Source organism: Empidonax traillii, unplaced genomic scaffold (assembly GCF_003031625.1).
Source record: "Empidonax traillii isolate 1590-97213 ecotype Southwest subspecies unplaced genomic scaffold, ASM303162v1 scaffold905:size246956, whole genome shotgun sequence".
Taxonomy (NCBI): domain Eukaryota; kingdom Metazoa; phylum Chordata; class Aves; order Passeriformes; family Tyrannidae; genus Empidonax; species Empidonax traillii.
The window spans coordinates 203,922-227,770 of NW_020956098.1; the positions used below are offsets into that span (position 1 = coordinate 203,922).

At 43.0% G+C, this 23,849-nt stretch overlaps 1 protein-coding gene and 1 non-coding gene across 2 annotated transcripts in view; both read left to right on the plus strand.

The window, feature by feature from the left end:
- The window catches only part of LOC114067369 (protein eva-1 homolog C-like), a 117,957-nt gene extending 107,394 nt beyond the window's left edge, over window positions 1–10,563 (plus strand). The window contains exon 6 of the mRNA XM_027902754.1: window positions 10,379–10,563. Coding sequence (XP_027758555.1) covers window positions 10,379–10,563 — 185 coding nt within the window. The remainder of the gene's footprint in view (window positions 1–10,378) is intronic.
- Window positions 10,564–18,824: 8,261 nt separating this feature from the next.
- Window positions 18,825–18,896, plus strand: TRNAC-GCA. Its single transcript has one exon. It is a non-coding gene; the product is annotated as a tRNA-Cys (tRNA).
- The last annotated feature ends 4,953 nt before the right edge of the window (window positions 18,897–23,849 follow it).

Genomic DNA, 23,849 nt, shown 5'->3' on the forward strand with positions numbered 1-23,849 from the left:
CCTTTTCCATCCCTTTGAAACGGAGCAATGCAGACAGGGTCTTGCTAGAGAAAGAGAGACACAGAATGTGTAATGCAAACTTTCTTTCTTCAAAAGGTGAAATAAAATTTACAAACAAGTAAACATTTTAGGCAGTCTAGCTCTAGGGATGTTACACTGAATGTATAATGTTTGATAATGTTTCTTTAACTGGGCTTCTTGTATCATGCTGTGAAGCAGAACTCACAAACATAGATTTGAAATTCAGAGCCACATAGGTTTGACCTGCCAAATAAATAAACAACAGAATAATGATACCATATAATTCCATTATGTGGCTACTTTCATTGTCAAGACACTGTGCTCAGAGATCATTTAGGACATCTGTCCAAATGCTTTTTCTTATCTTCCTAAGACAGGAGAAGTTTGTCCAGTAATTTTTGTATCAAGCCTATGCTTCTCCTTAACAATAGAGTATTTTTTAAAAAGTTATCTAGTCCTCATGTAATGACTACAAATAATGAAAAATTCATGAAGTGGGATTCGTCTGACCAAGTGTAGACACATAAGCCACAGAGATTTATAGTGTAGGCATTCTCATCTGAGAAAAATACTTTTTACAGGTAATGGAGAGAAGCAGCTGCTTTTGAGGCACAAATCATCTCATCCTAAAGTAAGTGCCTGAAAGAGATGAACTGCATATTTGAAGTGACAATTCTCCTGTACTGACTATAAAGGGAGCTTCTGGTGCTAAGCTGGCATACTGTTATCTACATGTAGATAACATTATCTACAGTGCAAATGTATCTAGATCTATACCATCCCATTGCTGGAAGTGTTCAAGACCAAGTTGGATGGAGCTTTGAGCAACCTGGTCTAGATGATCTTTAAGGTCCCTTCTTACCCAACCCATTCTATGATTCCATGATCCTATGAACTGGTTAGATAGCTTTCAACCATGTCCTTATGAAAATACTTCTTTTAGTCAAAATTATCATTGTCACGTGAGGATAATACCAGTGTTTTCTCCTTACATTTATTGGTTTCCACTCCCACTGTTTGACAGATCTCCAATTGTTACAGATTTATCCAAGTAAGAGAGGAATATTATTTTAGCTATTGAGAAATTAACTGTACCCAGGAGTGTTAGTGTCGAAAAAATTCTCAGGTGGCAGCTCGTGGTCTTGCACCTCAGCTCAAGGTTATATAAGTCTCTACACTTGGGTGTGGAGACGGATTTTCCTCTTAATTGGTTTTGGCATGGGATTGAGGTCCACTTTCTACATTTCCCCTTTATAGATTCCCTAAAAGTTTCCAGGAACTGAGACGGGGTCAACAGGTTTGCTGACTTCTTTGACTGATTTTCAGGTTGTTCTTTTGGACTTCAGGCCAGATTTGTTGTAAACTGTCAGGGACTGTGAGTGGTGATATGGGAGAGTGGGTAGAGTAGATTCATTGGTGATGTAATATCTGTTGCCAGTTTCTGCAAGCAAATGGACCTGTTGAACCTCCTTCCAGGCTTCTGCACACTTCCATCCAGGTAAAAGAAAAGCAAGGAACTTGTTTCTCCTTTCAGAAACTTAGACCTCGCTTTCAGAATTCATCACACTTCACAGAACCTGTTAAATTATCAGTGGCAGTGTAACTAATGACTGCGCTGTGATGGGTGACCACATAGCTCAAGGCTGATGAGGCTTTGTCATCTTCGGGGGTGTTGTCTTAACAATTTTTGTGGATGCAGTTTCTTGGATCTTGGAGAGGAACAAAGAGGAAACCCCTCAGTCAGCAAGACTCTCATAATTTGGATTCATGGCACAGATCTGTTGGAGATCATGGATCATCTGAGGCTAAGGGCAAGATGCCATCTCTTTTGCTGACCAGTGCTAAAGTGAGTGGGGCACAACTTTACAGTGGGCTTGGAGGTACCTGCTAAAAACAGATTATAACAGCTGTGCCATCCTACACCAAGGAGGAATATGCTACAGGGACAAAGAGCTTTTTATGTTTAACATTAGTGATTGCACAAGAATGTGAAACGTGACATGGCACAAACAGCCTCATTAATTTTGAGATGAAGCTTGGTAAATTATGTAATTGAAAGCTGTCACTGTGCTGCTCCTGTTTGCCTTTGCTTGCTGTACCACTCACTGTGGCTTGATCTGAATCACACACCCAGGAGAGTCCGAACACGTTTGGCCTGGCTGACCCAGACACAGCAACTCCTCATTACCAGGGCAGAATGAGCCTGTGTCTGACATAGATTAAGGTAGATAAATATTCTGAGAAAGTAGAGCTTCTACATCTCAGGTGGAGGAGGAGCAGGTAATGCTGTCACCTCAAGGGAAAGCCCTTTGATTCTTGCAGAGAAGAAATGGAGACTTGGAGATAAAAATCATTGCCTTGGGGATGGGGAGGAAGGAAGATGGGGCTGGAGGAGGCAGAGAGGGAGTTCAAAGGGCACCTTTTATGATGATTCTAAGCAGAGTTAGCTGTGAGACCAGTGCAGCCTTACAATTAGGCAAGCTTTGCTAGTGTACTGCTGTGGTCCTCCACCTCTGGGAGGCACACAGAGCTCTTCCTATGGAAAAAGAGTCCCATCAGAGTTAGCTAAAGTACTGTGCAACTCCTGACCCCCACTGTTCACAAGGTGTGTGCACCTTTTATCTCTATCTTGTTTGGTTGGTTGTTTGTTTTGTTTTTGTTTTGTTTTAATTGGTGAGGACCATGGTCTGAAAGTTACAGGGGGAGACTGCAGGGAAGGATGGTCAGTCAGTTTGTCATGGTGGAGTGAGTGATGGCAAGGTTGGGAAGGAGGCAGGTGGGACTTCTGGTTTGCATTCTGGTATTTTCCATATGTTATATGAATTTAGAAATTTAAGAAAGGCTTTAGGGTGGACCCAGAGTTTCTCCTGTAATAACTGTAATGCTAAACTGTAATATAACCAACATTTTATGGTGGCTGACAAACCTTTGAGGTTTCTAAACAGATTTGCTCATTGAATGATTTCCTCTGGCATAAATCTGCACATGTCCTTGAGACTGAACAGCAATCTGCCATCTAGAGAAGGGATTTTAGGCCTGGGGTGGATCTGGAGGGCTCTGCCTGGCTGTCCACGCTTGAATGGGGAGGGTACAGCCTTGAAAGCACTTGCAATCCATCCATGATTTCACCCCAGAAAAGCAGATCTACCTGAGAATGATTGTGCAAGAAGACATCTGAATGCCATATATCTAAAGGAAATATTTCAGGAAGTCTGGAGAGGGGTAAATGGAGCAGAATAAAAGTTACATGAGTTATCTCTGTGGTGATTTTTTTTTCTGTAAGCTTAACCCTGATGTACAGACTTTCTATTCTTTGACATCTTGAAACCACTAATGATGGTCTTTTAAAAATTCCGACCATGAGTAAGTGGTATTTATAATTTTATTACCACAGGTTACTTTTTTACCTGGGAATCTCATTAAATAGCCTCATAAACAGGGTTTACTGCTGATTCTCCGTGCCTGTCAAGACCTGTACAGCCTTCAAATATAGCAATTAACAGTAATGTTACCAGGTATGAGTCCTCTTTACTGGGGATGTGGTAGGCAGCCAGTCTGCCAGCCCCTGTCATGCAGGAGACTGCAGGCTACAGCCAGAGGAATGTCTCAGCAATGAATGACTGACCCTTCATTCAGTGATCACCCTAACTCCTCCTAATTGAGGTTAATGCCAGAAGCATTGACACCTTGATGCTAACTCATTAGCGCCTGGAGGCTACTGGAGATTGCTGACAGCTCAGTGAAACACTCATTAAATTAAATTTAAAGGGAGTGTTTGACACCATGACCAATTAAGATATATTTGCATGGATAACATATATATATATTTACCTTTCCTTTTTGAGAATGTAACAAGACAGTGCCATTTCCTTGTACCCTTTATAACTTAAATGATTCTATGATCAAATGTGTATTTAATTGCTGGGAAGTGCACCAATTGATTCTATGAGTGTTACCTCAGCAAGGACTGGTTGTGCAATGCACTTGATTACTAAGAAATGGTTCCTGCTATGAATAATTTAGTGGTTACACAGGCAGGGCCAGCCAGACTTTGGAAAAAGTGTTAATCTCTTTTTATGAGTGGACACAATATTTACTTAAGGGTTCTTGTCATGGGAGCTGAAACTAAGAACTATCAGCTGTCTTATCGACATATATTCTGTGGTGGCTTTGTTAGATGAGTAGATCCATGCTTTGTTTTCCAGGTGGAATTTTCACCATGCAGTATTTCCTGACCAATCCTTTCTTATATGACATGAAAAGAAAGCACAGGATGTGGCAAGATAATGTCTAAGTTATTACTGTTTTGAACCTGAGCTGTGGCTCTCCATGATCAAATCAACTAGTCCTGCATGGACTAGACAGGAGGAGGATGCTGTGCCTTGTATGAATTACGTCATTTATAACAGCTGAATGACGGCCAACCAATGTCTCTTTAGCCATGTGTCACTAAAAAACATTTCTCTTGTTCGTGTTCAAGTTCTTGTCTGGGAGAGACCAAGTAATGGTAGGGCGTAGAGGCTGACACTTCAGTGCCTTCTCATGACCTGGTAACCTTCTGCAGGTTACCCCATTTCATCCTTCAGTGGTATAACAGAATTCCAGAGAACCACTCTTTCCTCCCCCTTTGCCCCTTTTTTCCATTCCTGCTTGATCTCGGAGGCCCAAGGCATGAATATTTTTTCTTCTGGTTGTGTGGAGGTTCTGGAATGGACTTTTACAATCTTAGTGTCTGGTCATCTCTGCACTGTGCTTAGAGACAGGGATGCCAGTGAGACATTTAAGAGTAGGCACTTCCCAAAAGTTCCCTGGGTAATGTCTGCTCAGTGTAGATGACCTTTTGTGGGGCACCTCCCCCTACGCTGAGGGCTAAATTGCCATGGAAGTTACACTCCTGCTGTCTTGTTCTTCAGGAAACTTCCCTAAACATTATTTTTTTAAAATTTACTTTTCCTACCTCCTTTTTGTGACCTCCATTTATTTAAAGTATCCGTACCCATACAGTAAATGCCCCTTCAGACAGTCTCTTCAAATACTGTTGACAGTGGCTACTTTTCATGTCCTATTTTAGTCATTGTTTAGCTAAGCCATTCATTTCAGCTCCTTTAATCTTTCCTCATAAATCAACCTCTCCAGTCACTCAATTGTCTTTTTCCCACAATTACCTGAATCTTTTAACAAACACTGAAAAGGCTTATGATTATTCCCTACCCCTCTCACCAAGATCCAGCAGAGACTTACAATTTCTTTGCCATATATCAACAATGACTTGCTTCAGCACCAAACAAGACCAGCACTACTACCTGTGAAGAAAAACTGACTTTCTCTCTGGAGTTTCAGTCCCAAGTATCCTGGGGCTCAGTATTTCATTTATTATCCCTCATCTACGTGAACTGAGACAAAGAACATAGCAATTTCTGAATGTCAGAGTAGGGAAGCATTTCTTCATGAGGAAAATGGGATCATGGGGAGCAGTATCAGCATCCCTTGCTGGCTGGTGGTGTTTCCAGCTTTACTGATACAGAGGCCTGGGGCCTTAAGGATTACTGATGCTGCATAATATAAACAACAAAGCAAATCCTACTAGATCCCTGTCAAAGATATTTAACTAAATTCCTAACCCATAAGCCCACCCTGGGCCATCTCTTATCTATGAAAGCCATCTCACAGCTGCCTGCAAAGCCTCTGGAGGCTGGTTAATCCAGGAAGATGGACCCTTGGTGTCAGTGCCTCCAGGGGAAGGAGCAAAGGCAGGAGGGCAAAGTCTTGGAGGTCTCTTTGTCTGATGGATTTCACTCCATTTCGTTCCAAGCCAAAGCCTCAGGGAGGGAAAGAAGGCTGGTATGCAGCTCCATCTGCAGTCCAGCAAACCTGTTCCCTAGCTGGTCAAAAGTTGCCCCAGCCTGGATGCTCATAGCTTGCAGAGACCAGGGGATAAAATATCAAGGACCAGCCTGTAGATGGGACTTGAAGACTTGGACTATTTAGTCCCCAGATCACATGTATTTGCTTCAAGCTTTGATGAAATTCTTGTAGTATTTCCTTTAGAATTGAAAAATACCTCTTGGAACGGACAAGACATTACTTTTTTACAAGGGTACAAGAAAAGTGCACCTAAATGTACTTACAAAAGTGCAACCCCATAATACATCTCTTCCCCCTCCTCCTTATCAGCAAGCATCACCTCTTTATTTTTGGCCAGGCATGGCCCTGTGGAGGGACAGTGGCCTAAGGCCAAGGGGCTTTCTGCTTAACCCTGATTAATCACCAGCTCTTTGGGCAGTCACTGGGCTTCCTTCTGCCTTGTGTGGTTAGACTCCATGTCCTGGGACTGTTTGCTCAGCATCTGGCAGAGGAGAACAGCAGCCTCATCACCTCCTGTGGGGTTTAGGTTTATGCATCCAGTGCAGGCATAATCACACAAATATGATGAGTCCTTGCTTTCAGTTGCTGTCTAACTTTATTTACATGAAGTTTTGGAAAGATCAGGTGTTAAGCTCCTGCCTGACATGTCCATTGTTGTCACTCAGTCATAAATTCAATGACTGTCTCATGTTTATCTTACTTTTTTTTTTGTTTCTTCTTATTGTTATAATAAAATAATTAATATTAAAGTATTTTCCCCTCAAGCCTTTTTCTTTCTTTCTTTCTTTTTCTTTTTTTTTTTTTTTTAATAAAATCATCAGTGATTTATCCCAGGATTGCATAGTAACACACATTTTTTAACGTGCTGTATATTGATCAAAGGTTTTGACTTCTGCTGTGTGAAAGCTGTACCTGATTCCCACAAGGAAAAAAGGCAGATTTTCTCCCCTGTACTATTAGAAATGATCAAAACCTTCTGCAGATGCCTTGGGTATCAGTGAAGAATGAAGTATAGGATGTTGGCGCTGTACTGTGGCTCTCTTTTGAGAGGATTGAGCCCCCTAGTAAATTGGACTTGGAACGCGTGTAATGTAAATTTTCTGTCAGATGTTTCTTAGCCAGTTACAGTATTAACAAGCAAATGGATTTCCTTTCATTCCTCACCTCATCATTCTTTGTCCTCTAAGTTGTGCTTAATTAAATATGAGGGTGCCTCTGACAGTAAAGAAAATTAAATGGGGAGGGCACAGATATTGGTTTGTACTTTTTACTTTTCTTTCCTTCTTGTTCCCGTTCAGCCTTGTCAGGGTAGTGGCTTTCTCTTAAGCAACGCTTAGGCATATGCATATGTTTGCATTTAATTTCCAGATGGGGAGGCAGGCCTCTAATAACTGTGTGAGCTGCTGCTTTGTAGATCTTGGTGGCTGACTGACTTACCTTCCTTTTGCAGCTGGCCAAGAAACTGCACCCGTACCCCGGGACACCGACACATGCATGGCTGAGCCAGGCTTTTGGACTCTCAAGCTAGACTGGTGCAAAAAATGATTTACCTCTCCCAGTCTGCAAAAAGCTTCACCTCCTCTTTACACTTGTGAGGCTCTTGATTTCAGGTTCACACAAAACTGCTTTGCCTTTTGGCATGACCGCTCCTTGCAAATTTGTTTCCTGAAGGCTTGAGCAGATGTTATTCAAGGAAATGTATTTCTTCATTAGCACTGACATTTTGGTGAGGGTAAAAATATTTTCCTGAGTGAAGGGACCTGTAATGACTCCTCTCTGTTTCTCTGTAAGTGCTCCTCTGCAGATTTCCTGGAAAGGAACAGCGTGTCTCCAGCTGTGTCTCAGGTATCTTGTCCTGCCTTGGTGAGTTGTGTTTTCCTGAGGGATCTTGCTGAGAAAGTTATAGATCTCAGCGTAGCTGGGTCCAACTTACTTTGAAGTTCAAGACTAAAGGTTTGGACTAGCAAGCTGGAGAGTGAGTAGAGGAATGGAGTACTGAGTGCACAGATGTATTGATCTGAATAGGAATGCATTTGCAAATAGGTATGTTATTAAACATTCTCTAATGCTGACCAGATGTAGCAGTCTACAGTATAATCAGCTACATATGGACTAGATACGTTGGCCTCCCTTTGTAGTCAGTATATGAAAAGAAAAAGGCATTTCTAGGTTGCAGTTCACCTCATTTTCAAGTAGATATCTCAGGTACCTTACAAGTGCTTGTTTGTTTCTCTCATTTTTAAAGGAACTCATGGTGACTTAACCAGATGTGAATATCTGCATTGTTGACATCTAAAGTTAGGTTAGATAGTTCTTACCTCGAGTGTATTTGTTACACATTTATGTATTTTGAATAACTATTTGTCATTACTTTCCTAAGTCTTCAAACCTCGTGAGATTTAAATGAATTCTAGTGCCTTGTTGATTCTAAATTTACTAAATTGCTTCAAACATTTTCTTTTTATGAAACTTATTAGTCTTTGATAGTTTTATGGCTTATTACTAGAAAAGTAAAAAATTGGGTATGTTGTTCAATAATATGTGCTTTGGGTAAATAATGTCTCTTCTGAAGAGTTCTTAGTTTTCTGTGCGTTTGAACACAGTTTTGCAGGATGGGATTCAAGTTTTGATTTGGATACTGAATGTAGCTGTCCAGAGATATCAAAGCTTTTGGTGTAGCCAAGAAAACTTGGTTTTATACTGACTAGATATGTAGAGCTCAGTGGCCCATTGAGTTTATTTATAGATCCTGCCTAATATTTGCACAATCTGCCTTTGATGTTTCAGCCTAGAGCCTTTCATATTTAACTGGATCATGGGTATTTGACCAGCTGAATTATTCTTGGATCAGTGCTGATAATAATGGGAGCTCACACACCGAATACCCATGTGGACATTTACATGTTGACTCCCCAGCTTCTTGTTGCTGTGAAAAGACAAAACCCTGGGAAGGGTTTGTCTTTATCTGAGAGACACAGTGGTCCTAATATAGTTTTCTTGCTCTGGCAGCTGTCTCTGTGGAGACCAGCAAGAATGCAAGAGAGAATCTAGTGTTGCTATTTATTTCTTGTTTTTACCCATCTTTGAACAAAACAGATCCCAAAAATGGACATGGCAGTGCTATCTTTCTTAACACACAGAATAGAGTTTCTCTATTTTGAGACATCAGAGGAATCCATGTCCTTCTGAAAGGCATTTCCTTTTGGTCAGTTAGTGTTAAAAGAGAACCTTTCCTAATCTTTTATTTCAGTGGAAACTTACTTATCTCAGAAGCAAGGGTTTGGTGTTATAGCTAGAGTCTACAACACTGAAAACATGATTATTTGCAGACAGGAATGCTTTGAACCAGCACAAGAATAACAGCTTGTCTCAGAGTCAAAACTCCTGGTGATGTTTATGCACTCTAGTAATGGAGAACACTCCCACAGGTCTCGTTCTGTCATCTCTGTATGGTGTTTGTCCACATGGAAGCAGTTTGGGTGACACCAGCAGAGCTGTGAGTACCTCCACACCCATCCTGCTTTCTGACTGCCCAGCTATGCTCTGTGCACCCTGGCAGCACAGTTCAAACACGGGAGGCCCTGCCTCATTCGGAGCACATGCCTGCAAGGAGCTGCTTCCTTGGACAACCTGTGTCACCTGAGGAAGGGACAAGGGCCACTCCAGTGGAGTGCACACCTCCAGTAACACGGGGGAACTCTCCTCTCCAGCAAACCAGGGGTTTAGTGCCTGCAGCTTCCAACTAGACCCCGTGGTTTGGGAAGCTCTCCAGGGACTACCCAGCCCTGATCTTGGCAAAAGCCTACACAGCCTAATTAGGGTCTTTTCCAGCTGGCTCCAAACCCACCAGAACCATCTGCCAGTGGATGTGTTGCAGTGTGCCGTGCTTGGCTACTCCACTGTCCCTGCCCTTCAGAGATGTCCTGGGAGTTACTGATGTTGATTCAGAGCACACTGGTAGGAAATCCCTGTGGCAGGGGGAATCCCCCCAACCTGCAGCTCCCAGCATGTTCTGCTCTCTTTGTGTTTCTCAGGAAGCACAGAGGGCAGGGGATGAGTCTGAATACGTAGAGGAGGCAGCTATGACCTGACAGGCATCCCTTGTGCTTGACAGCCAGTTTGGATGTTTAACTGTGTTCTGGAGAGAGTCCTCGTGGGCTGCACTTGTGCAATGAAAACATTCTCTGGCCCTCAGGGCAAGTGGCAAGGCACGGCCTGCATCTGAATAGAGAAATTCTCTATGCTCAAAGTAGCTGCAAAGAAAAGTCCCTGACTGTGCTGTTCCCTGGGCCACACCAGGGTGGAGAACTGGCCAAAATATCTCCGGAAATTTTGTTAGTCACAACATGTGTGCAATTGCAAGGCAGTGCTTGGTCCCTTTATTTTATTAATATAGATGTGTCCTGGATTTGAACTTCAGATCAAGGAGTTTTATTGATCATTATTCTTCCAGTATCTCTTTGTTTATTCTTCAGTCTTTCTGGGATAACAGGATATGGCATTCATGAGCCTGGCACGTTTAGAAACATCCCTGCTCCAGATCAGCACAACTTTCCTGCCAAAAAGGGCTATGGGACTGCAAAAAAATCTGTTACAGGGGAAGTACTGAGACTGTCTGGCTCCTGTGTGGTGGACAGCGAGTCTGGCATTGGCCAGGGAATGGCCAGTGAACCCTGAAACTTGGCTACCCTGATAGTAGGAGAGCAAGAGAGGGACTGATACTGCAGGGGAAGTTGCCCCATTTTTTGGTCTTGGGCTGTTCTCAAATATTGTCCAGTTCTTTCTCTTGCTTTTGTTGCAGAACAAAGCAAAACCAGCTAATACCAGTTCCTTCCATACCCAGGATACTCCTGATCCATTTACCTCTGTCTGGTGCATTCAGGGCAGGGGGTTGTCTCCTCTCTGATACTGACTTTGTCCATGATTTCTCAGCCTATTTGGAAGGCTGAAAAAGAAGTTTTTGGACAACATCCACCATTAATTAGATTGGCAGTGGAAACCAAGTTGGGCTAATTTGATAACTTTGAAAAGTACAGTCTCCTCAGACCAGTGTTTCCTTTGGACACGTACATTCTAGAAGCATTTAATTATTTTTTTAATTATCCCACCAACTCTTTATTAAATGTTCCCAGTTGAGTCTGAATTCTGATTTGCTTTGAAGGTGCTTGGGATCAGATCCCGCAGCCAGGAGAAGCTGGAACATTTCTAGTCCTTAACAGAGAATGACTCTGAAAGGGGCTTTCAGAAATATGGAGGTATTTGAGTAACCTTTCTAGTCAAGGTTTGAATCCCTTCACAGATCACATCTATTGCAGGTAGAAAGTCCAAAATCCCTGAATATGGTGGGCAGAGCAGGTCAGTAAGAGAGGATGTCTTGTCCAAGCAAGTCCTAGGACCTGCTGGAAAATCTTCTTGGACTCAACAGGTTTTGAGTCAGGTCTCAGATGATCCTGTTCTGCAATAAACATGGAGGAACAGCAGTAACTGCAGACCACGGTGCTCATTTTGGTCACCATGATATTATTATTAGTGATCCCCAGTCCACAGACACACCTTTTTTCCTTTCCTTGCCCAGCAGCTCTTATGAATCAAACGTGCTGTTGAAAGGGAGTTGCAGATAATGTGGTTTCCCTGAGCCTTTCAAACGTTATAAAACCAGAGGAGCCAAAGTAATCATCGTTATTAGTAAGCAGACTTGGAGCCTGAGTCTGAATCTGCTGTGAGTATAAACAACCTGCATTTGTATATGCATCCTCCCTGCCTTTAGTGACGAGTGTTTCACTGTGAGATTAAGGGTTGAAGGCTCCAAGATAATAATTTCAGCTGTGTGCCTCTTAGTGCTATAAAGCCCATAGAATATCAGAATATTTATTGCTGTGACTTAGTTGCAAACTCCCTGGAGTGGATAAGGGTTGCAGACCTCATGATAAATAGCACACGCTAATATTCAGCAAATGATAATGCAGACCACAGAAAAGCAGGGAGAGAGGAAAATATATTCCCAAGGGCTGATAACTAATGTAAAGAGCCAAGAAATAGTTTAGAGTGGGAGGGAATTTCCCCAGCTTCCCTCCTCCATGGATAAGTCACTGCCTTATGGATGCGCTGCACAGGGCCCAGCACTGATCCCTCCAGCCCCAAAGTTACTCCTGGCAGGAGTTCAGAACATACAGATTCACAAAGCCCTGTAGGCAGAGCAGACCTGATGTTTTCCAGCCCCAGCTGGAAGGTGATATAGCCTATATTCAAAGCAGATGAAAGGGCTTGTGGCTAAAGCTTAACTGGTTGTTTACAGGGCTTCTCTGATGCCTCTGTGCCATCTGCTCCATGCACAGGGCAGGTATTTTACCAGACTATTTCCCTGTCACCCCTTTCTAGTTAGTCCCTTTCCAGAGAGCTAAAAAATTCTCCACCTTTTTTCACCCAACCAATAAGGACATATCTGTGCTAGAAATCTCCCTTTGCCTGGGATATGCCCTCCTGAAGGAGTCACATTCCCTGACCGTAAGTAGAAATGTGTCATTGCAGAGGATAAGGCTCATGTAACGTGAGGTCAGAGAGTGGTGGGTGAACCCTACTGGAATCAGGATCACTTGGTGAGGTATTAAACATGAGTGTGTACAGACAGCACTGTTCTGGTGAGTTCTGTTCCAAATTATGTCAGTCCTTGAAGCATGAGGGTTTGTGCAGCTGGTAGGTGGTTGGGGTAGGCCAGGGGCTGGGGTGACCCACAGCCTCTTTTCCTTTTTATGGCCTTAGACAGAGGCAGTTGGAACGTGGATGATGCCAACCAACTGTGTCTGCCACTCACAGTCTGGGATGGGGAAGGGGATGGGCATAGTGAATTCCTGGTGAATGAGTAGTAAGGGATCAGAAGGAGGAATGAGAGGGAAAAGCTTTGAGATATGATGGGTCTGCAGTAGATGAGGCAGCTTCCCCTTGATACCTGCAGGAAATCTGTACCTAATTCATTTCTGTAGGACCTGCACTGGAGGTTGGTCTTTTTGACACAGAGAATCTGTTTATTCATCCCCAATCCTGGCCCAGTGCAACACAATCTCGTGGTGTGCCGTGGGGCATTACAGGGTGATACTGTCTGTCTGACGGTGATGGAAAATGCCCACCTCATGCAGGATGCTGTGGTTAGTCCACAGATGAAATCTGGAGAGTTTGGAGGCAGAGTGTGGCAATGCCTAATGGCTTCAGATATTACTTTGTGGTAGGAGGTAGAAAATTCTGCGGGTAAACAACTGATCATGAAGGGTAAGGCTTTGCTTGCAATGTAATTTGATTTTTCCTTCGGTTGTGAGAAATACAACATGAGCCTGTAGATGATCAGAGATACAGTCATGACACTTCTGAAAGACAAGAATTAGAACTGCAGCCTTGGGCTCATAAGGTGAGAATTAAAGTTTCCTGTGTGATTATATGGAAACTGCAGTAAAACACACATAAAACCAAATTGCGGGTCATGCGTTTCAGATGCTGGAAAGGGAGAAATGATGGATAGCCTGTGGCAAAATCCAATGTATGTACGTGTGACTGCAAAAGATCAGAAGAAGGCATAAGCATCTCATTTAGAATACTTGTACTGCTGAGGCAGATTTGTAGCATATGTTGGGAGCTTATACAGAACAGACCATGCAATATGTGATACCACACGCAGAGAGCCAGCACTCTGGAAACTTCCTTCTCCTGGGAAAAAGATCATGGAGCAACATTTATTTTTAAGAGGCACCCTCATGTTTTACATATTCGTGCTTTCTGTCATGATATTTGATAGCGTTGCATTTCATCACTTGGAGACACAATGCTTGGGAAGGCAGGCTTGGAGAGTACCTGTGCTCTGCTCAAACCTGTTTCCCTGCAGCTTCATGCCATACCAGTGCCATTATTTGGCCACTGTGTGTTCTGAGAGCAAATTGTGTGCAGTTGGGCTAAGCTAATGAAGTATATCCTGAGAGAGGTGCAGTGGAGCAGGATTAATAGACACAAGAAGCAGATCAGTGATGTGACCAAAAATAGCAAGTCCCACCCTTCTTCCTGAGTTCAAAAATTAGTTAACATGAAAACTGCACTTTTAACCTCTGATGTGCTCAAATCAGAGTAGCAATGCCATGATTAAACCTACTTCTCACCTGATTCCTTACACATAACCCAGGGGACCTGGCTGTCCTGCCTGTGCCCTTCCTCTACTCTTCCTGACAGCCCTTTTTATGAGCCGACTCGAATGCTGTGCATCAGCCTCTGGCTGTGGCTAAGCAGGAACCTCAGATAGTTGCCTACCCTCTTGATGGAGTAGAGGTGACTGGTGGAGGCACATCTCTACCAGCCAAGAATCTCTCATCTGTGGGGACACACAGATCCTTCTGTCAACATCTCCGTCATGCTGAATAGAACATCATTTGGGTGAGGCCAGGGGGAGCAATCCTCCTCCTTCAGATCCCTTTTCCAGTGACTAGAGGCTGCTTCCAGGTATTGAACAGGCAGCCAAGGCTTCATACTTCTCTCTGCTGACACCACCACTCATCATCCTCCTGAAGCATAGCTGGGGAAAACAGGGGTTTGCTGGCTACTTTCCAGCCACCAGATGCATGTTCCCCTCCAGAGAAGCAGCTCTGGTCCTAGGGAGATGGCCTGATGCAATGACATTTAGGGAAAGACCTAAGGCACAGCAGCAGGACTGTGAGGAAGGGATCATTGCTGGGATAGGAACAGTGAAAAGCTACAGGAAGGGAAATGGCAATAGCAATGAGAGACATGATTGGCAATGGGAGGAAGGTGCAGCTGATGGAAATGGAATGAAACAGAGAACTCTGAGGGGAGCAGTTCAATCACTTTTTAGATAATACAGGATATTTGAGCCAGGATTTCAATTTTTTTTTTTTTTTTTTTTTTTTTTTTTTTTTTTTTTTTTTTTTTTTTTTTTAATATTCCAGCTCTGATCCGTGAGTTACTGCAGAAGAATTGTTTTATTGTTGTGTGCCTGACTTTCCCCATTTATGAACTAGATAGTGGCCATTAGCAACCCTATAGCAGGTGAGGGCACCTTAAGATCCTTGCCTGGAAGTGTTGACACTTGAGCATTATTGATAGACACGTGGAGACAGGCTGTCTCTGTGAATACTTTTGCAAAAATCTTCTTGAGTCTCTAAATCTGGCAGCTCCTGGAGCGCTACACCGAACCCGAAGCACCCTCACAAGGTCTGACACTGCTACTTGTGCCCTTAACTGTTCTGCCACCTCACAAAAAGTTTTGCAATGTCTGGAGACATAGAGCATGTTGTGAGGGGAGGGAGCAGGAGAGCTCTGAGCATACCCTTAAAGACTAACCTCCAGTAGGATTTGTCTGCAGCTCTGAAAGTGCAAGGGAGGTCTCTGCCTGCACCAGTGTTGGAGACCTGAGCAGACCTTAGACAAGTCAATTTATGTCAATTGTTCTCTCTCTGCTTCAGCTCTTTATTTAAAAAATGAAATATGAGGATACTTTGCAGAGGAGTGATGAAGGTAAATAAGGTAAAGAGTAGGATGTGATGAGGTGTACTGAGAGTCCGTGTAAGTGCTCAGATAGAAATTCTCCAGAAAGGTGGATGCTGTAATCAGAACTCATCATGCCATTCACCTCGCTGCACTCCACCCTCAGTCACTGATCATTAATGTCACTCAGAGACCTGAAGTTATTTTAATAAATAGTCTGAGAAGTGCTGTTTCTCATTTTAATAGGTCTTAGGCAAGACAGCAGAAGAAAGTAATTCAGCGTCACAATGCTGATAGCAAAAGAGTTACAGATGCTGATATCAAGAGACTTATTTAGTCCATTTTGATCTTTTTTATCTTGCTTTTCTCATCTCATCAAACAACCGCTGGTGGACTCCCCAACTGGGTCTCTCTGAGATCCTCTCGGGATCCACAGCCCAAGCCTGAAGATCCCTAAAGGACTGGCCATTTTTGAGGATCTTCACCATATATTCAGCTGTGTTCAGTCCTCTTTTCAGAACCCAAGTAAGTGATGATGTTTTCAGATAGGAATACTAGAGACAGTTGTGATTGTTGTATTTGTTGTAGGCTGCTACTTGGACATCATCATATCTGAGCTTGTGCTTCACTCACCTATGTGTACAGTAGATATGTGGACTGGTGGGATATAGTAGGGAGCCAGAAATGTTCAATAACCTGGTGTTCAGTTACTTGAAAGTTTCACATCTTCTGAACCAGGGCAGTATTTGGCCTTTATTTTCTCCCCAGTCCAGAGCTGCTCTGGCCAGATGCAACGCTCATGCCAGTCTGAGTCATAGGGCGGCTGGAACAAGCTGCTCTCTTCATCACTCGTTGGAGAAGTCTGTTTGCTTTGAAAGGGTAGGGCCCTGGTAGAGGACACCTAATTTTCTCCGATTTACATCATTTTCCTGCTCAGATGTTTGGTTGTTTTTTGGTGTGTGTGTGTGTCTCTAAACCTCAGGAACTCTGTTGAACAGCTATTTCATGTCTGCTAATGGAAATTCGTATTTATGGTTAGTGGAATGACGCAAAGAAATGAAGAGTTCTTTCTTCATGACCCTGATGCTCCCCTTAAATCACAAAACTATGATGATTCAGACATTAAACTGATCCAGAATCCTGTTCTTATTACTGGGGTGACCCCATATATGGGATGGAAAAAGAGTTCTAGTCTTTGCCAAGGGTGTCAGTAGGCACTAACCTTTTCATATGCCAATATACCTTACTGCACTTCCTGTGGGTTAGATGGCTTTCACTAAGTTGGGAGAGATCCATAAAGCGCTGTGAGTGGAAGTGACATATTTACCTCGCCTTGTCTCCTTTCATCCCGTTTTAGACCTCAAGCTGTCTGACAGCATTAGGAAGCCCCACAGAATGAGAGCTTGAAGTACTGCTGGATTTGTTGAATCTCTGTGCTATCTCCTGACACTAACATTAACTGAACACATTGGGAATGGGGCAGAATACAACCTCTGTGAGGCAGCTTTCAGGGATATGGGAAACAGGAAAACGTTAGAAATGAAACTTGGGAAACCAGATCTGCCTGCTGGTTTCTTGCAATTAGTCAAGGAGCTGGCTCACATAGCTATCTCTGAAAAACAGAGGAGAGAGGAAAAAATGTTATATTGCTCTTTACAAATAAACAGCAGTCATTAAAAGAGCTAGTAACTATCCAATAAATTTAGCTTCCATCTCTAGTAAAAGAGTCTAAATAAGGAAAGAAGAATAATTTGCTGTGCTATGCATTCACATGGAGCCATATGCATATTAATTAACCCTCAAGACAGTTGCCAAGACAGAATATAAATGATGGAAAAAGGAAGGGCTGGATTTTGATGTAATGGAATAATGGAGAAAAGACTAAACAAAGTAAATATGTAAGCAGTTAAAGCAAACCTCTTCCCTGGTGAAGAAAAGTTTACTGAGGTTTCTGTGTGACTCAAAGCACACTTTAGTTATTAACTTGATCTCTTTAGTGGCATGTGGGAAGTATGCAGACCCTCTACACATGTTAACTTCATCATTGAGAAGAAACATGAATGATACATGCATAGATTTGTAAAAAGCAAATCCAGACATAATCACTTAGTTTGATTCAACTGCAGACCAAACAGATGAAAAAAATGTGGTCATTTAATCTGTGTAAATAAGATGTCTGTCCATGTACTGAGGCAATTAATATATTATTTCATGAAGACTGAGTTGAAAAATTAATTTAGATTGACTGGAGATGAAGATTATAAACCAGACTGAAAACAGGCTGGAGGCACCAGAAATGCATAGTGATGAATAAATGCCAACACTTGGTGGGAGATACCTCAGGGGAACAGCAGGGAACAATGTTAAATTGTTTTTGTTTAAGATCCTTAATAATGATTTGGAAGGGGGATTGGCTATGATATAAGCTCAGTGCTGGGATGGTGCTCCTTGAGGGAGAGATCATGCTTTCCGAAGCATGAACACTAACAACTTTTGACCTTACAAACTTTGGATGAATCAAAATCCCAGAAAAAGGTGTCAGAAAGTTCAGTTTAGGAGTCTTACCTAGAGTCCCAGTGAATGCACCCATCTGTAGATCCTTCACTTGGAAATCTCAGTCCCTGAGGTTCACCATTTAGAGCAAACTTTCCACTAGGATTCAGTGTCTCCTACTTTTTTATCTAATATTTGTCCAACTTCATTCACCTGGATTCTCCATACCAGAGCCTCCTGGCTGACCCATGCTGTTTCATTGTCCTGGTATTTGAACATACATTGTGATTCTAGCAAGTATCTAACTACTACTAAATATTTCAGACAGAGTGGTGGTGAAGCAATAGGGCACTGTAGGGTCTGTGTTTCCTTACTAAATTTTCTGTTTTCCAGCCTGTTTCCAGAGGCTGGGATTTACTCAGGGAAAGCTGAACTTCAAGACTGTCCTGTGGAGAATATTACCATTGCTTTGAGATGGAGATTCAGTCCCCAGAGTCTCTGGGTCATCTTTACCTCTTGACTTTGTGGGTGTTCAGCTGTCCTGCTGAGGGGAGAAGGGCAGGCGCTGGCTAAGAAAAGGGATTGGGCAACTCAGCTTGCCTTGTTGTGCACATCTGGACAAAAGGAGCTGGACAGGTAACCACCCTCCATATCTGGAAAGAGGTGCAGGCAGAGAGTTATAGGAAATGCAGAGCAATTTTGCCAGCATTTCACAATGCACTGGTAGGCACTGTCCAGCTCTAAAGATCAGCAGAAGTTATTAACCCATAAGGTGTTGCAGGGCTGCCTCCCATTCCTATACCATCATGTGCGTCTCCTGTAAGGCTCAGGAAGAAATACAGTGAGATGGTCTGTGCTGGACTCAGTTCACAGGCAACCAGCTTGACAAGGTTGGTTTATATTTCATCTTGTGAGCTCCCTGGGGCAGTGAATGACTTAATGGGTTTAATGGCAATGTTGCTCCGTCAGGGGGTATAGCTCAGTGGTAGAGCATTTGACTGCAGATCAAGAGGTCCCTGGTTCAACTCCAGGTGCCCCCTCAGGGACTGCTTTTTAGATTAGATATTAGGAAAAAACCTCTTTTCTTTAGGAGTAGTGGGGCACTGGAATGTACTGCCCAGAGAAGTTTTGGATGCCTCGTCCCTGGGAGTGTAGAAGCCCAAGCTGGGTGGTGTTCTGAGCAACCTGGTCTAGTGGAAGGTGTCCCTGACTGTGGCAGGGGGCTGGAATGTGATGATCTTTAAGGTCTCTTCCAACTCAAACCATTCTATGATTTGTGGTTTTAAGTAACACAGTGCTTTGACACTGAAGAGCAGGACTGACATTAGGAGGCGAATTAAAGCGTGAGAGACTAAAGTAACAAGACACAGACAAAAAGCAAATGGGGATGAAGAGAAGGAGTGTTAACCATAGGAACACATTTATTTCAGCCCCTGCAAGAATCTCAGTTTTCTCTGCAAAGTCTTCTGGTGTGGGTACAGATACCACAAAATATGGTAGTCTGAGGGTCACAAATGTCTAATTTCCCTCTCCTTCTCCAGTGCTTGGCTGAAGAAAGCATTCCTCACGTATTCCTGTGCTTAAGTGAACATTGCTTTGGGTCTTGAGTAGGAAGAATGACTAAGAACTAAGAATTAATTGCTTGATTAATTCTCTGATTATTCTGTACAAGTATTGGAAAAGGTGTTATTATCTGCTGAAAGTTCATTATTTAAATTGTGCTTTGATGAGAACAGAAAACAAGGGAATCAGTTACTCACTGTGGTTCATTAGTAGTGTATTAAAGACAAATGCAGAATCGCATGAAACTTTCCCCAAATATGACACTTATTAGGTTGTAAAATAGCTTCCCACAGAAGCATTTGGAGCCCTGTCACTTAACTGATAGGTTACTGAGACCAAGAGGCCATAATACCTCCCTAAATTAATTGCTGTTTGAAACTGAGAGAAAATTTTAAAAAGTTGAAGATTTCCAGTGACTGTAAGTATCCCACAGCCCTTGCAAAACTGTCAAAGAAACCAGATTTATTTCTGTTTTGAATGTCTATTTAACTTCTAACTATTGGCCATTGCTAGATCTTTTCAGGCTGAAGAAATCTCACTAGCTAATTCCATTTCTCTCTTTAAATACTTATAATCTGTGATTAAGAAATGTCTCGGTCTTTTCTTTGTAAAATTAAAGAGGTAAATCTTCGCATGTCTTTCTCCAGAATGAAGTTTCTCAATTCTTCGTTCATTCTTGTGTCTTTTCCCTCAGTTCTTTTTAGTTCCTTAGAACCTGCAGCCTCTGAAATAGGCTCTGAACATCAGCAGCACAAATGCCAAGTTAGGACGTTATATAATTTCTTTGCTTCTTCTACTTGATATAACACCTCTAGTACATGCATTATGCAGCTGAAGACATCTGTACTAAACCACTTAGATTCCATCTGTAGTGGCTTGACCCTGGCCAGATGCCAGGTACCCACTAAAGCCACTCTCTCACTCTTCTTCTGCAACTGGGTTGATGGGTTGAGATCCAAGCTGGGACAGATCAGTTACTGATTACCTTCATGGGAAAAACAGACTCAAAGTGGGGATAGTACTTAAATTTATTACTAACAGGATAAGAACCAAAGAGTGAGAAATAAAACACTCTTAAAAAACACCTTTCCCTCACCACTTTTTCCATGTTCTCCCTCCTCTCCCCCAGCGGTGCAGGGGGATGGGGAATGGGGGTTGCAGTCAGTTGTTGTTTCTGCCGCTGCTCAAGGAGAGGAGTCCTTCCCCTGCTCCTGTGGGGTCCCTCCCATCGCTCCCACAGGAGACGGTCCTTGATGGACCTCTCCAACATGAGTCCATCCCTCGGGCAGCAGTTCTTCCCAAACTGCTGTCCTGTGGCTCACTCCTCCACGGGCTGCAGGGAGACAACCTGCTCCACCCTGGTCTGCACCGCGGGCTGCAGGGCCTCAGCTCCGGCATCTGGAACACCTCCTGCCTCTCCTTCTGCACTGACCTTGGTGTCTACCTTCTTGTTCCCGTGTTCTCACTCCGTTCTTCCCTGGATGGAATTCTTTCTGCACCACAGCCTTCTATTCTTAAATATATGATCGCAGATTACTCCTGATTGGCTCGGCCTTGGACGGTGGAAGGAAATCCGTCCTGGAGCTGGCTGGCATTGGCTCCATGGGACAGAGGAATCTTCTGGCAGCTTCTAACAGAAGCCACCTCTCTAGACCCCCTCTGCTACCAAAGGCCAGCCACAGAAACCCACTACAACTTGCTAGACTTTTTCCGGTTTGCTTCTGGCCTCCTTTCTCATGTTTGAGAAATAAGATCTCCACTGTTTAATCTTACATTCAGGACTTTGTACATGTCTGTCCTGAAATACTGTTGGCTCTGTGCAGTTTATTGAATTTCTCTCTGGATTGTTTTGCTTTATTGTCTTCTTTATTCCATACCACTTCTCAAAATATCACAAACTTACTAAATAATAGTTTAACTTTTTCTCCCCTGCCAGCAATAAAAATAATAAACAGCAACTGGTAAGCCAGCATCTATATGAGACTGAAAGTTCAGTTGCTGAGTGAACATTTGCCATTTACTATTTTATTTGGAAAGGTATCAGGTGGTCTCCAATTCATCTATACTGTACTATGTTTATTTTAAACCAGCCAAGTTTATTATTCAATAATTCAACTCTGGTGCTCTTCAGAAGCCTGTTATATCAACCCTTTAACTTTTTTCAACCAAGCTCATCAAAATATGAGACTTGATTAATTAATGATTCCTTTTCCATTACACATTGTTGATTTATATTAATTGTTTATTTGTTGAGCTCTGTCACAGATGTTCTGTGTTCTTGGCCAGGACTGATGTGCAGCAGACAAGCCTGTAATGACAGGTCTATTTACCCCCTTTTTAATGTATGTGATGTATTGAGAGCATCCACTTATTCACCTCCTTGTAAAATCTTCCCAAAATTTTAGAAAAGCATTGTGTTGCGGTTAGCTGGGAGCATACATACAAGCAGCTACTGGATTTCACTAAGGGTTTTTAATTTTTAATACTGTTCTAGATGCATCTGTTGGTTTTTATGATTGTATCATACTCCTTTGTGAGCAGCAGTTTGCATACAGAATCTCTTGGGTATGTGCTTCTTGAGAAAAGAGACAGGAGGAATCTCTGGGAAGATCACCTGACCTGGCCTGAACTGAACTACTTTGTTTTTCATTCTTTTCCTGCACCCGTCAGAAGAGTATTGGAACATCTTCCAGTAGTGCATTAGGCAAAATGATCATGCATCTTTCAACTATTGTTTTTACAACCTCCTCTCTGGAGAGGAGTGTTTGAAGTGCAGCATATTATCTTCATAGGATTTTTAGGTGGTTTGACTTCTGTGAAATGTGTATCCTCTTACATATTTTAGAATTATGGCAACATTCAGGTTGGAAAAGACCTTGCAGAATCCAGCCCTTAACACAGCACTGCCAAGTCCACCACTACACCATGTCCCTCAGCTCTTGCTGGCCACACTCTTTCTGATATAATAGGCCAGGATGCCATCGGCCTTCTTGGCCACCTGGGCACATGCTGCCTCGTGTTTAACCACTCTTGACCGACACCCCGGGGTTCTTTTTCAGTGGGCAGCTTTCCAGACACTGCCTCGAGCCTGTAGTGCTGCTGGGGGTTGTTGTGACCCAAGTACAGGTTGCTGTGACCCCATTACTCTGCACTTGGCCTCATCGAACCTCATATAGGTCTCCTCGGCCCATCGATCCAGCCTGTCCAGATCCCTCTGCAGAGCCTTCCTACCCTCTCACACATCAACACTCCCACCCAACTTGGTGTAATCTGAGAACTGAGTGAGGGTGAACTTGATCTCCTCATCCAGACCTTTGATAAAGATACTAAACAGAGCTGGCCCAACTCTGAGCCCTGGGGAACCCCACTGGTGATTGGCCCCCAAGCTGGACGTATCTCCATTCACCACCACTCTGGGCCTGACCATCCAGACAGCTTTTACCCAGTGAACAGCACCTGTCCAAGCCATGAGCAGCCAGTTTCTCCAAGAGAATGCTATGGAAGACACTGTTAAGGGCTTTACTAAAGTCCAGGTAAACAAGATCCTTCCCTTAATCCACTAAGTGGGTCAACCTGTCACAGAAGGAGACTAGACTATCCAGGTAAGAACTACCTTTCCTAAAGCCTGATGAAGGCTGGCTTTGATTCCCTGATTGTCCTGCAAGTGATTGCATCCAAGATGGGCCGTTCCATAACCTTGCCTGGCACCGAGGTTAGGCTGACAGACCTGTAGTTTCCTGGATCCTCCTTCTGGTCCTTCTGTGAATGGACATTGCATTTGCGAACCTCAAATCTTCTGGGACCTCCCTGGTTAGCCAGCACCACTGATAAATGATGGAGGGTACCCAAGGTACCCAGCCCCATGATCTAGCTCGTGGGGCTGGGTACCCTGAGAACAACTGGTCTTGCCATTAAAGACTGAGGCAATGAAGGCATTAAGTACCTCTGCCTTTTCCTCATTCTTTGCTTTTACGTTTTCCCCTGCTTCCAATAAAGGGTGGAGATTCTCCTTGTCCCTCCCTTGGCTGGTAATATATTTCTAGAAATATTTTTTATTGTTTTTATACAGCAGTATCTGCACTTTTATTTCACATAGGAGAATTGAACCACGTGCCTTTAGTGAAAGCAGATGACATTTGAAGTAGTCTGCAATTCCTGAAGGAATACATTCCACCATTTTGATGAGAAGCTTTTTTCTATTTTGATTGATTCAGAGGATCATAGTTGCTAATAATTTTCTTTTTCTGGACCTTGACTATGTGTTGGAGATGTCCTGAGTGCAAACAACAAAGGCGAGGGCACAGAATTTCGGAGTTCTTCAGGAAACTGGAATAGACAGTGGAGGACAGACTTGATGTGCCATGATGTTCTCAGCTGGATGAGATTCTTGTATCAGATATCTCCGTGTCCATACCTGTCCCATAGTTGTA